This window comes from Strix uralensis, chromosome 3, assembly GCF_047716275.1.
Source record: "Strix uralensis isolate ZFMK-TIS-50842 chromosome 3, bStrUra1, whole genome shotgun sequence".
Lineage (NCBI taxonomy): Eukaryota > Metazoa > Chordata > Aves > Strigiformes > Strigidae > Strix > Strix uralensis.
The window spans coordinates 69,525,899-69,537,830 of NC_133974.1; the positions used below are offsets into that span (position 1 = coordinate 69,525,899).

The 11,932-nt window shown below is 39.9% G+C and overlaps 1 protein-coding gene across 5 annotated transcripts in view; it reads right to left on the reverse strand.

The window, feature by feature from the left end:
* Nucleotides 1–11,709, reverse strand: part of ZDHHC14 (zDHHC palmitoyltransferase 14) — a 116,421-nt gene extending 104,712 nt beyond the window's left edge. Inside the window, exon 1 of one of the 5 annotated variants that reach the window (XM_074862770.1) lies at nt 10,339–11,709. In XM_074862770.1, the coding sequence (XP_074718871.1) occupies nt 10,339–10,589 (251 nt within the window). In that variant the 5' untranslated portion in view covers nt 10,590–11,709. The remainder of the gene's footprint in view (nt 1–10,338) is intronic. The other 4 variants (XM_074862767.1, XM_074862765.1, XM_074862769.1 and 1 more) reach the window with 4 other exon arrangements.
* Nucleotides 11,710–11,932: the final 223 nt, after the last annotated feature.

Sequence of the window (11,932 nt, forward strand, 5' to 3'; positions counted from 1 at the left end):
GTTCGCAAAATTTATGTGAGAGACAGACAAACTGATGAACACATCATACTGCTGGAGCAACTGTATACAGAGACATTCTTCTGGATGAATTTTATTTTATTTAAACTTAACGCTGTTGTTTACATGAGAAGAAAATACTAACTCAGCAAAAGACAGATGGATAGTAGAGGACAAAGCTTAGTGAAAGAAGTGATAAGTGAAAGAACACAGGAAAAGAACCTTCAAGAAATGCTGGAAATGCACTTCAGAACAGAGAAAGCCATATTCAAAGGCAAGAAAATAGAAGAGGGGACAGAAAAACAGCTATAGGTATTTCACTTGCAAAATTTTAAGTTTTGTTGAACTGAGACTTTAGGTACAGATCCTAAGACTAGATAAAACTACAGTTCTTGTGAAATATGCATGTAATAAATGGGTCATTAAAACAAGATTAAAATTATCTCACTAGATATACCTTTTGATGTCTTATTGGAAGAAGTTCTCAGATCTTCACAGACAACACAGAATGGCTAAGGTGGGATGGGACCTCTGGAGATCGAGTCCAATCCCCCAGCTCAAAGCAGGGTCAGATAGAGGAGACTGCTCAGGTCAACCATCTGGTTGGTTTTCAGTATGTCCATTGCCTCTCTGGGCAACCTGTGCCAGTGTTTGATTATCCTCACAGCAAAAAACAATAAACCAAACAGACAAAAAAACCTCCCACAACCCGAAAAAACTTTTATCTTACATTTAAATGGTATTTCGTGTCCATCCATTGTATCTTGTCCTGTCATTGGGTACCACTGAGAAGAGCCCAGTGCTCCTTTTTTTTTTTTTTTTTTTTTTAACTCCCCCTCCCCAGTCAGGTACTTACTTTAATAAGATTCTCTCTGAGCCTTCTCTTCTTCAGGCTAATTCACTGAGGCAAGTCAGAAGTGACTAGGCTCTTTACACAGTGCATTCCAATCTTTTGTATCACACCACGCAATACATTTCATGTACCGGTCTACTCAGACTAAGGACAAAGTTTACTTGGCTGTTTCCATACCTAACGCCTGTCCAGCCCTGGAAAGAATTCAAATCATGTTGAATGATAAAAGTATTTTAAAAGTTGTATTTTTTCCGCTATATAAAAGCACTATGAGCTTCAGCTCTAAAGAAACCACATTCACAAGAAGCAAGTTTATTACAGCATTGCAATACTGATGAGAGAGGTCACTACTATTCTTTTACTTTTCTTCTTTAAACTTTTAACTGCTTTACATAGTTCCAAATTAGGAAAAATTATAACTCTTCCACATTTTAATTCAACACTCGAAAGCCCTTTTTGCCAATAAAACAGTATTTACTAGGAACATGCATAGACAGTTGTGCCATGAAAACCTGTCACACCATGAGCAAACAAGGATGCTAGCAATATTTAAGTACAGGCTGGTCTGACACTTGCTTCTCTAGCCTGAAACATGGCATTCATTACCAGGGGGATATCTAACAAGCGTACTGAACATGCAAGACCAGGACTGCAATTTCCTCATATCTAGACAGCTCAAAAAAGAGGGTACACGGAATTTATCACAATCAGAAACAAAAGCTTTGTATTAGTACTCCTTTCCCAGGGTGGGGGAGGTGGGGAGAGAAGCTTCCAACGCCTGCCAATGTTGTTTAATCTACATTCATAACTTCTGGTAATGTACTGAGTGTTTATGCTGAAATAGTAACAAATTCTAGTATATCTGTTCCTTGCTGTGAAGAACTAATATATGTTGATCATATGTATAAGATATACTAAACCCCACAAATTTATTTCATATATTCACTCAATGAAGACAATGTAACAGTGTCATCTTGCGCTTAAAACTGTAACATGAAATTCAGAAACTGCAGATTTTATGTACAACTTAACTTCTGAGTTCAGGTTCTAAGTTTTCAATTTAATTCTCAGTATTCTATTTAATCTCTGCTTTGTGAAATATTTTTTTAAAAATGAGTAAATTTTAAAGAAGCAGCTGAACTGACTGCATATTCACCACAATAAATGCATACTGCCAGTATTTATTGCAGTAAGCAACTTAGGGGGATGGCAGGAGTGGAAAAAACATAAAACAAAACCAGCTGTGATCTCATTAGCCAAGTTTATTATGTAAGACCTCATTAGCCACCATCCCACAATAATGTGAATAAACCCTACGGACACTGATGAAAAGGAAATGATCAGGGATACAGAAGCTGAATAATCATACAGCACTACAGTCCACTGTCAACTTGGTAGTTAAAGTTCTGGAATGCAATTGGGCAGATCTCCACTAAGGCACACTGCAGAAAGCCCATGGTCAGGCTTCGCAAATACAAAGCCCTCTTCACCTGGTAACTGCAGTATGAACAGGAGTTCCAGTATGAACACATACAACGGGGTAAAGGAGAGGGGGTGTGTCACACAAACTCCAAAATACTTCAGCCTCCTTCCCTAGGTATGTTTTACGCTAGTAACATTTAATATTTCTGCAATCTGAGAAATGTGAACACAATTTTATTTTTGGCTATTACACATAGGCTTCATCTTTATTTCTTGATTTTTGTTTGTTTGTAAAAAGTTTAACCACTTTACAGTTTTTGTATTAAATGGGCTGTAACTATATGAAGTTTAATAATCTTTGGTAGCTGTAGCTGACTTCAGGGGATTTTTCCCTTTTTCCGTCAGCTTTGCCAAATGAAAGATGAGCAGCACTGACATGTATAAACCCTTACTGGCAGCCTGGAACTTAAGTGATCATCAGCTACTACAGCCTCACTTAGATGGATCATCAATCAGGGTAACAAAAACTTCGTAGATAAAGTTGTTATAACATTTTAAGCAATTTTTAAAAATGTTCCAGTATTTTAAGCCAGTGGGTTTTTTGAGTGGGCTATTTTGAAATAATCATGCAGCTTAGAAAGCTAAAAAGATTCTCTCCTCTTCTGCAGTTATCTTCATTTTCTCATTAATTAGTTCACATTTGAATGTTACAACAGTTTAATGCTACACAAGAATGGTGAGACCATTTCCATCAGAAACTTTGTTTGTTGTTTTTAACTACTTAAAAGGTATAACTTAGTTGTTAAAAGATGAAGTATATATTTAACATCCAGTTCAAATGTCAGTATTTCAGTTTCTACTGAATCTACAAATAAGACCAGGTATTTTTAATAAAATATTTTTTCCAGCCAAAAAAAGAGAATGAGCAGAACAATTTGGTTCAAGTTCTGCACAGACTCATATTTTTTCTTTTCATTCTAAATGAAGATAATTTCTCAGTCATCCAGATTCACTGATATACTCTGTTTTGTATGAAATGCCATCTACAAAATAATAATGCAACACAGCTATGACAGAAAATAAATCATGTAGCAACAAAGGTATTTTTTGCATCATTAGTCCAAATTTAAACATGAGTAAAAAGAACACCTTACATGAATCTAAACATGTAACATGATTCCTGAGAAACTGACTTGAGAAAACATCTTTCCTTCAAACAAGGTATGAAAATTTCTGTGGGGTCGATGTGAGAAAAGTCCCAGAGATGGTCACATGACAATGCCTGTCTTCCAAGAAGAACTAACAGAAATTAGTTTTTCAATAGTGTAAATCTATTTAACACGACTCTCCCTACACTAGTCTCCAGAAGATACATTTTATAGTTTTGGCACATGTCCATTCAGATAAAGGGGCAACAGTACCTACTCAGGGAAAGACAAAACGAAACAGGCATACTATACAGACTATATCAACAATAGAAACCTCAGACTGTTGAGTAATAAATTAAGATAGATTTTATCAAACAATTGTCACAAAATTCCAAGTGTAACCTCACATTTTTGGGAGCTGAAGATGTACTGAAGTATTATCCATTGGCATTTGTAAATACTTGAAGACATTTATATAGGTAATAATAACCAAACTTTTGAAATTACCTATTTTCCCCCCCTCTGGAAGGGATATCAAATATCCCAGGTGAGAATTTATACCTAGCTACAACAAGCATGCTGAGCTATGATGAGCACAGAAAAGCACCCCCAGCAGGCTGTGATGGAATTTCCCCTCTTTCTCCAAGGGGTCGGGGTGACATCAGGCAAAGAAGACCACAAACATTCATATTTCACTCTGAAGATGCATGTGTATCAATGGTCCAAAGCTACACAGTGATTTCCTCAAGGTCCAGGGAGAAGGTATCTGAGAAGCCAACATCACTTCTTACACTTCTTACTCCCTATTTTCATTGCCCTCCACCTCCACAAAGAAAAGGGGGAAATAAGAGTAGAACTATAGGTGAGAATGGAGTAAATTAAAGACCAAAAAGTATGTTCAAAGCTTGTCTTCTCCATGAAACAAGTAGATAAAAGCCATCAACTAAGCTGAACACATACCCACCCCAACCAACCAACCCCCACCAAAACACCCCCAAAACCCCACCCAAGGGAAAAAAAAAAAAAAAGCAGCTATTTAACCTTTCTTTTGGAAAAGAAGTTAGTGTTATAAAACCATAAAAAGCATCTGCAGTTTCAGAAGGAACTAAAGAAAGTACAACTTTCATAAACAAGAAAGGTTATCCTTCTGTTATCCTCACAGAATTGTGCTCTGAAAAATGAAGCATTTATTCATTATCCATTTCCACATAAATAGACCTAGCCTTGAAAAGTAGAGGTGCATGACCTAATATCAAATGCTATTAGCACATTTCTGGGTAAAAGGATTTCAATTTATATCATATAAATCATTCAAAGCAGGTTTAAAAGTTTAAACTGATGTACCTGCTCAGTGAAGTGCTACTTTAAGATAGGGTAGTACAAAACTCTTCCCCCATTTGGCCAGGAAGAAACTTTAGCAGACATACTTGCACAGATCACTGGGAAATTTAGAAGAGATTAATTAAGTAAACTTTTTCGTGACCAAGGAAAGTCCCTTGTCAAGGAAAAAAGTATTAGATATACTTTGTACCTGAAAGATACTTGATTCTGACAGTTAACATTTTCACGGTAATTTAAGTGCAAAGAATAAACAACATCTGGTTGGAATGCATACCATCCCTTCAGAATCTGCCATACCATTTGGTATACCTATATAAACTCAATACAAAAAGTAAACCCTAAAGATTAGACTCAGTGTATTCCATGTCTATCTCACTAAGTTAACAGAGATGCATAATATGGCAAAAGGAGAAACAGAAATATTGCTCCAGTTTAATTTTAATGACAGATTTTTTTTTTAAACAAAGAAAACTGGGGGAAAAAAACCACCTACTCATCACTGCATTCGCCTACGCCACTATGCACTATCAGGCAGCTACTGCCTTCCATGTAGAAAAGGATGCAGTTCTCTGTTCAACAATCAGTTTATGTGCCATGATTTTTGCTTTAAAATCCATTCTGACATCTTCAGCAGGAAATGCCCTACAAGTTTCTATCAGCCTTTAACAGCCTGAAGTCAGATTGGTAGCAATTCCTTCGAAGAAACTTGTAGTTTAAGGATGTGGTCATCAAAAGACACAAGTAACCTCCTCATCTCGAGCAGAGGAAGAAAGATGAAGGAGGTTATTAGATGAACATTGCACCTACTTGGAATACAACCTAACACTAAGAATCCACCTCCTGCAAAAGCAGAAAACATTTGCCATAAGATGAAGATGACTGTTGACACCACAGCAAAAATGCTCAGCTTCCTGATATCAGTGTTTACACATCGAGGTTTGTCACAGTGAGCAGCAAGTTACACCACTTTGCCATAGCGTGTGCATGCTACAGAAGTTCAATATTGAACAATCTACACCGCATCAGAAAGTGTGACTCATGAATGTCCTCCAGTCACACTGGTTTTCAAAGTGGGAGGCATGGAGCAGGTTGCCAGCAACTGCAAGAGCAGAGAGAAAGCAATGATTTGTACACACATATGCACATAAACAGTCTCAGTTTAAATAATTTTCCAACATCCATCTTTTGAAAGACAGTGCAATTACACAAATGCTCACAAAAATCAAGTGTTAACTAGCTCAAAAAAAAATAAATCTCCAGTTCGTTGAATCAGTGCAAGTGTCAAATGGTATCAGAAGTGACAGGGCTCTGACTCACGTTTACAGACAAAAAAGCCGCACTGCTTCAGCCCTTCCGGCATCCTACCATCTGCTCCAACCTTCTTCCAGAGCCACTCACCCTGCAACTGAGTTGACAGAAGAAAGCATGATTGTGCCTGAGTCAATTCAGTTCAGTCGGCATCTTCACTTAAACCCACCTTTTTAGGGGAAGTTTAATGTGCCTGCCTGAAGCAGCTCAGGTGCAGACGTGTTCCCTCCTGCTACCTGTGCAGTGAAGTCCAAGAAGGAAGTGGGCTGGCACAAAGGGGCAGCGTTAACTCACAGTAGCAAAGCAGCCAAGCTCATCTACCACCACCCTGGAACCCCTAGAGCTTGTGCATCCATACAAGACTTGCCATTTAGCAACAAGATATCTGTTTTATGTATCCTACTGTGTTAAATGTCAGCCTCCATTTTGCTTTCCTGTAACCCACAAAAACAGTACCCCAAATGACCACAGGCATGAAGGGTTGTTTTCTCTTTTGAGTATGCATACATAGCTGAATAAAAACAGTAAGTATGAAGTGCCTTAGTTTTGCCTTTCTTTATTGCACCAATAAAGGACTTTACATATATGTAAATACAGTGGTTGAACTGTCTAGGTACAGCAGTGAGATCTGCCCTTCGGTTATGGATGCTATCTTTGCTCTGGGGAAAGGAATTTGTTTACCGAGCTTTTCATGCAGCTACTTCTACATGAGCACTGAATAGTTTTAAAAAATATGTATGTCTGTGTAATGGGGCAGGGCAAAGGAAAAAAAGGAAGTGCAACACAAAGTCAAATTTGCAAGAAAAAAGAAAAACAGCTAAATATCATGAGGTTAGAGTTAGAAAATATGTTTCCAGGATAAAATAACATACCCAAATTTCAAAGACAAATTAAGTAATTTGTGGTGCCTCACTTGAGCATTTCAAAAATAGGGATAATTTTTAAGATTACCTCAAGCACAGCATCCCTCTTGGGACCCAGAAGTGCTCACAATAATTCATGTTACATTTAATAGACAGGTTACAGAAATAAAAGTGCTTGTTATTTGCATTCTCTTCCTTTGGAAGGGGAGGGAGGCAGGAATTATAAATACTTCACCTGCTTGAAAGCTCATGGTTTGTTGTTTTTCTTTTAAGCAAATTCTGGCTTACCTCTTTGAAAATGAAAGAGAACAGTGAAATGATAAAAGGAAGAAGTGGTGATGTAGTTGGAGTATATGAGAGATAAAAGTCAACAGAGAGAAAGGAATAAAACCAGCCAAAAGCAGGAGCTGGAAAAAGTAGGCAGGAAAAAGCACAGAAGCATAAATATGAAGAAACAAAGATTACAAAGGCATGGTTCAATGCCAAAAGCTGTACAGGTCAAGACGTATGACATATGTTTGCTTTTGGAGAGATAGGATTTGTTGATTCAGAGAAATGTATTTCTCCCCTGGAGAGGATTCCAAAGCACATGAGATACAGCTCTGGATGAATGGGTGTCAAGAGCAAAATAAAAGGAAGAGGGGGGGAAATCATGTTGGAGGAACAAATGAAGCCAAAAGGATAAAGGACAAGTGTTTACGTTAGCATGATGCTTTCCCAGGAATTATCTGTCAAAGTCATCTCTTTCCTACTCCCCCCTCTTCACGGCCTGAAACCAGGGAATGACTTGGAACACGAGTACTTATTTTCCAATTTCCAAAATCAAAGGGAACAAAATCATTTATTTCAATTGTAGTGAAAAGACCAAACAATTCCAAGAACATACAGGGTATCTTCCTCTTCAACGACAGTTTGACCTTATGGTTCAGACACATGCCCATTTAAAAATCACTTTGCCCCAGGTGTACACGAATGACTGAAACATATTTCGGTCATATTCTCTAAATAGCTGGTTAACGAGGAGCATCATAACCAAATCAGCCAAATAATGTAAGTCATACTCTTAACAACTCAAGACGTTATCAACTGATCAATAAATAGTAACTTCAGTCTACTACGAAGAGATGCAGTTAGAAACCGCTGCAAAGTAATGCTTTTTAATCAGAGACATCCCTCTTAGTAACATTAACAACCTTCTACAGTTCAAACATCACAAACATTCTCATAGTCTTAAGGTTTGTTTTTAAATTATCCTGCAGAGGATGAGTAATAGTTTTCCAGTGCAAGTGCTTTTTAAAGACTAAAATCTACCTTATTATTATAAAAATGAAATATCATTGCCACCCTCTACTTTGATTTTCCGTAAAAGGAGAGTGCAAGTGATACAAGAATGACTCAAGGCCAGTACACACACACAGAATTTATATAGTTATATAAAGCCCGAGATTTTTCCCTGCTTCAAGACTGTCAGAATAAGCACCGATTTCATATCAAAATGTAGCTTGACTAAAAATGTTGTCCATCACATACAGTTACACTACAAATAAGCTCAAAGACATGATAGAAGCTGTAGTGTTATAGACTCTGATAGAGCACATAACTCACAGTAGTAATGAAATCAGAAGGCGATGAACAGCTAGCAGCTCATTCTGCTTTAGCAGTTTTGAATAATGCGGCAGCAGAGAATATTTCTCTCTGAAGGATCAAAGTGTTAAAACGTGTAAGTAAACGGTAAATGGTGGCTTAATAAATGAGTTTCATAATCATGGTTATAAAACATTACAGTTTTGATCCTACATTTACATTCAGGTATTTGCGGGAAGTCCAGAGCTTGCCTTCAGAGGCTCTGCCGAAGGTGATGAGACCGCACACAGATGCAAGCGTCAGCCCACACAGAAAAGCTTTCCAAAACTAGGCCTAATCATGGCAAACAGAAGAGAGTAGCACCCAGTCTTGATGCAATACTATCAGGTTACACCTTTAATACCTCTTTAAAACCAGGGAAGTTAACACACTTGCAGCACATGCATAGCATCACTGACTGCATTATTTCAACTACTCAAAGGGTGTTCAAGCGGCTTCAGAACGTCTGCAGAAGATTTACCATTAATAAATCCCTCTAAAGTAATCTGGAGTCCACTAAAGACAATTCATCTGCTGAGCTCACATATATATTTAGCCAGAGGTTACCTGCTGAGCATTTTTACCTTCTTTACTACTACCAGTATGTTAAGATGCTCTGCATTTCACTGATACAATTTAGGGTTTGTTAATGGCACTATCCTCTTCCTTGAAGATGCCAAGTAATGAACGACCTTTGTTGTTCAACTGTATCACTTAGCAAAGCACACAGAATTTCCAGAGGCAGCACTGAAGCTTACTTATAAATAATAGTTTCTAGTCAAGAAAATAGCAAGAGTTGTATATGGAATTTGAAAATTTTTTTCCTGCCACAAACCACAAGTCAAGCTACAATAGCTTAAAACAGGTAAAGTAGCATTAACTCTTTAAAAAGAATTCAATTATTACTATAGCAAGTGTTTTAGCAGTGTGAGCACCTTTGTACTCGGTGCTTTAAAAAAAGTGAATAAAAGTCAAACTGTATTGTTTATATCAAGTGCCTAATTCTTTACCACCATGAATAGTTAATTTAACCACTCCAACATAAGTGCAAAAATCAGTATATTTGATTTAATGTCACTGTGAGTTCACTTTATATAGATAAAAAGACTCCTAAAGATTCTGAGCAACAGGGAAAAAAGCCCTAGGACACCAGAAGCCTTGCTTAAAAAAAATCCAAACCTCCAAAACAAACATAGCTTGAACGAAGACCAAACTCACATACAAGTTATCATCACAAACGGAAAGTAATGCTGTTACCTAGTGGTGGAAAGCTAGGTACATGCAAAATTTTACAGCTTTTTTTTTTCCTTTTACTAACTTGGAATTCTCATCTACAAGCTATTAAACAACTTAAAGAGAAAAAAAACAGGCCTTATTCATAAACTAATGAAAGATACTGCTTTTCTTGCATGCAGTTCTGTGACAAAGGGTCGGTACTTTTGCACCTGCCAGTTTTGATTCTCAGCAGAGCAACTGACAAACAAGAAGCTACATCATTTCCTGACCATCCCAAACCTGCTGGTTTACACTCCCTCTTGCAACATCAGCAACACCTGGAAGCGGGTGGTATAAAAGCACTACAACCTTAATCCTCAAACCTCTGTCTTCTACAGAGCATGATAACCAAAACAGCATGTTATCAGATCATATTTTCATTTATATAAACCAGCATTAGCTGAATTCACTCAGCATTCTCTACAACATCTGGATAAACATGTTTCTTTGCTTTCAGCCAGAAAATAACTAGAGGAAGAGAAGGAATGAAGACTTCAATGTCACTTACTCAAATGCAAAGAAGAGTCCACTGGTGACCAAGATGAGAACAAGAGTCAGGTAGAAGACTCCAGTCTGGCGAGCCATCATGATCCTCCCATTGCAGAAGAATTTGTTTCTTCCAGGAAAAACCTCCCATTTTCTCTTGGGAGCCGATTTCTTTTTCTTATGGGGAGACTCCATGGGAGACGAAGAGCTGTGTGTGCTGATCTGACTGTATTCACAGTCTTTCATGGGCCCACTACCACCTCCAGGTGTCATCAAGAGAGAGTAAAATGTGGGGAGAACCCCACCAAAAATATATACAATATATATATATATGTGCAAATATTCTTCTCACCAAGATAACCCTCTCCACCAGCCCCAGTTAATTAAAAAAAGCAAATAAAAAGATGAAAAGTCTGCTACCAGACTAGCAATAGGTGTATCATGCAAGCACCAGTTAACTCTTCAGAAACCAAAGCTGTCATATCAGAAACGCTTGAGAGGGATCCTTCCTTCCTTCCTTCCTCCACCAGTTACAAAACAACCATGTAGGACAATCCTTTTTAAAACAACTTATCACAAAACAAGACAAAAAAAAAAAAGTAATTATAAAGCAGTTAGGCTGTCCAAAAAAAATTAGTCTTTTTTTCAAGTTTATTTTCAAATGGGAGGGTTTTTTTTCCCCTTCCCACGCACACCCTGAGAGATCTCTCCGAGGGTCAGAAGGTTGGTCAAGGCAAGGTTTAGCAATCGAGTCTATCATTCATAGAGATTTGTTATAATCCTCCTTTGCGCAGCGGATTTCACTGCTAAAAATGACCATTTCTAAAACGTTCCCTCGAGAGACACGCGTAACTCATTAAGCCAAAAAAAAGGAAAAAAAAAAGCAAGAAAGAAACCAGGCTGCTACTCCAGCTTCCGAGAAACACTCCAAGCTCTCTTCTTCCAGAAGCCGCAATTCAGCGGGAAGCGGCCGCCGCTCGGCGCAGCCCTGGGGGCGCAGGGCTCCCCGCGGGCCCTTCTCCCCCCTCACGGCTCCGCCGAAGGGGACTCTCCCGAGCCCGCGGCAGCCCGGGGCAGGGCCGGTCCCCGACAGACACCAGCGCCTCGGGAGCGGGTCCTCATCCTCCCTCCCCGCCGAACCGCTCCCCCGCCTCACGCCCCGCGCCCCGGGCGGCGCCGCCGCCGCGCTTAACCCCCGCCTCCCCCTACACAACAGGTCCCCGCCGCCGCCTCATGCTCCCCAACGCCTCAGCCCCGCGGGGCGGGCGGCCGTGCGGAAGGGAGGCTGGGGAGGGCGAGGAGGAGCGGGAAGCTTCGCCGCCGGTGCGAGATCTCTGCCGGGACTTCTCCCTCCCTTCACCATCCTCGCCGCCCGCCTCAGGGCCGCCGCGGGCGCTCGCACGCCGCTGCCGCCGCCGCGCAGGCTCTCGCCCACGGCCCGTGGCGGTGCCGGCCCCCCCCCCACATCCTGCCCCCTCCCTCCCTCCCCCCCTCGGCGCAGGGGAGCGGCTTCCCGCCGGCGTCCCTCGCTTCCCTGTGCCTTCCCCTGGAGCAAGGTGAGAAACACGCCCAGCTGCCGCTGCGCCGGCCGGAGAGTGGCGACTTTCTCTCCCCCT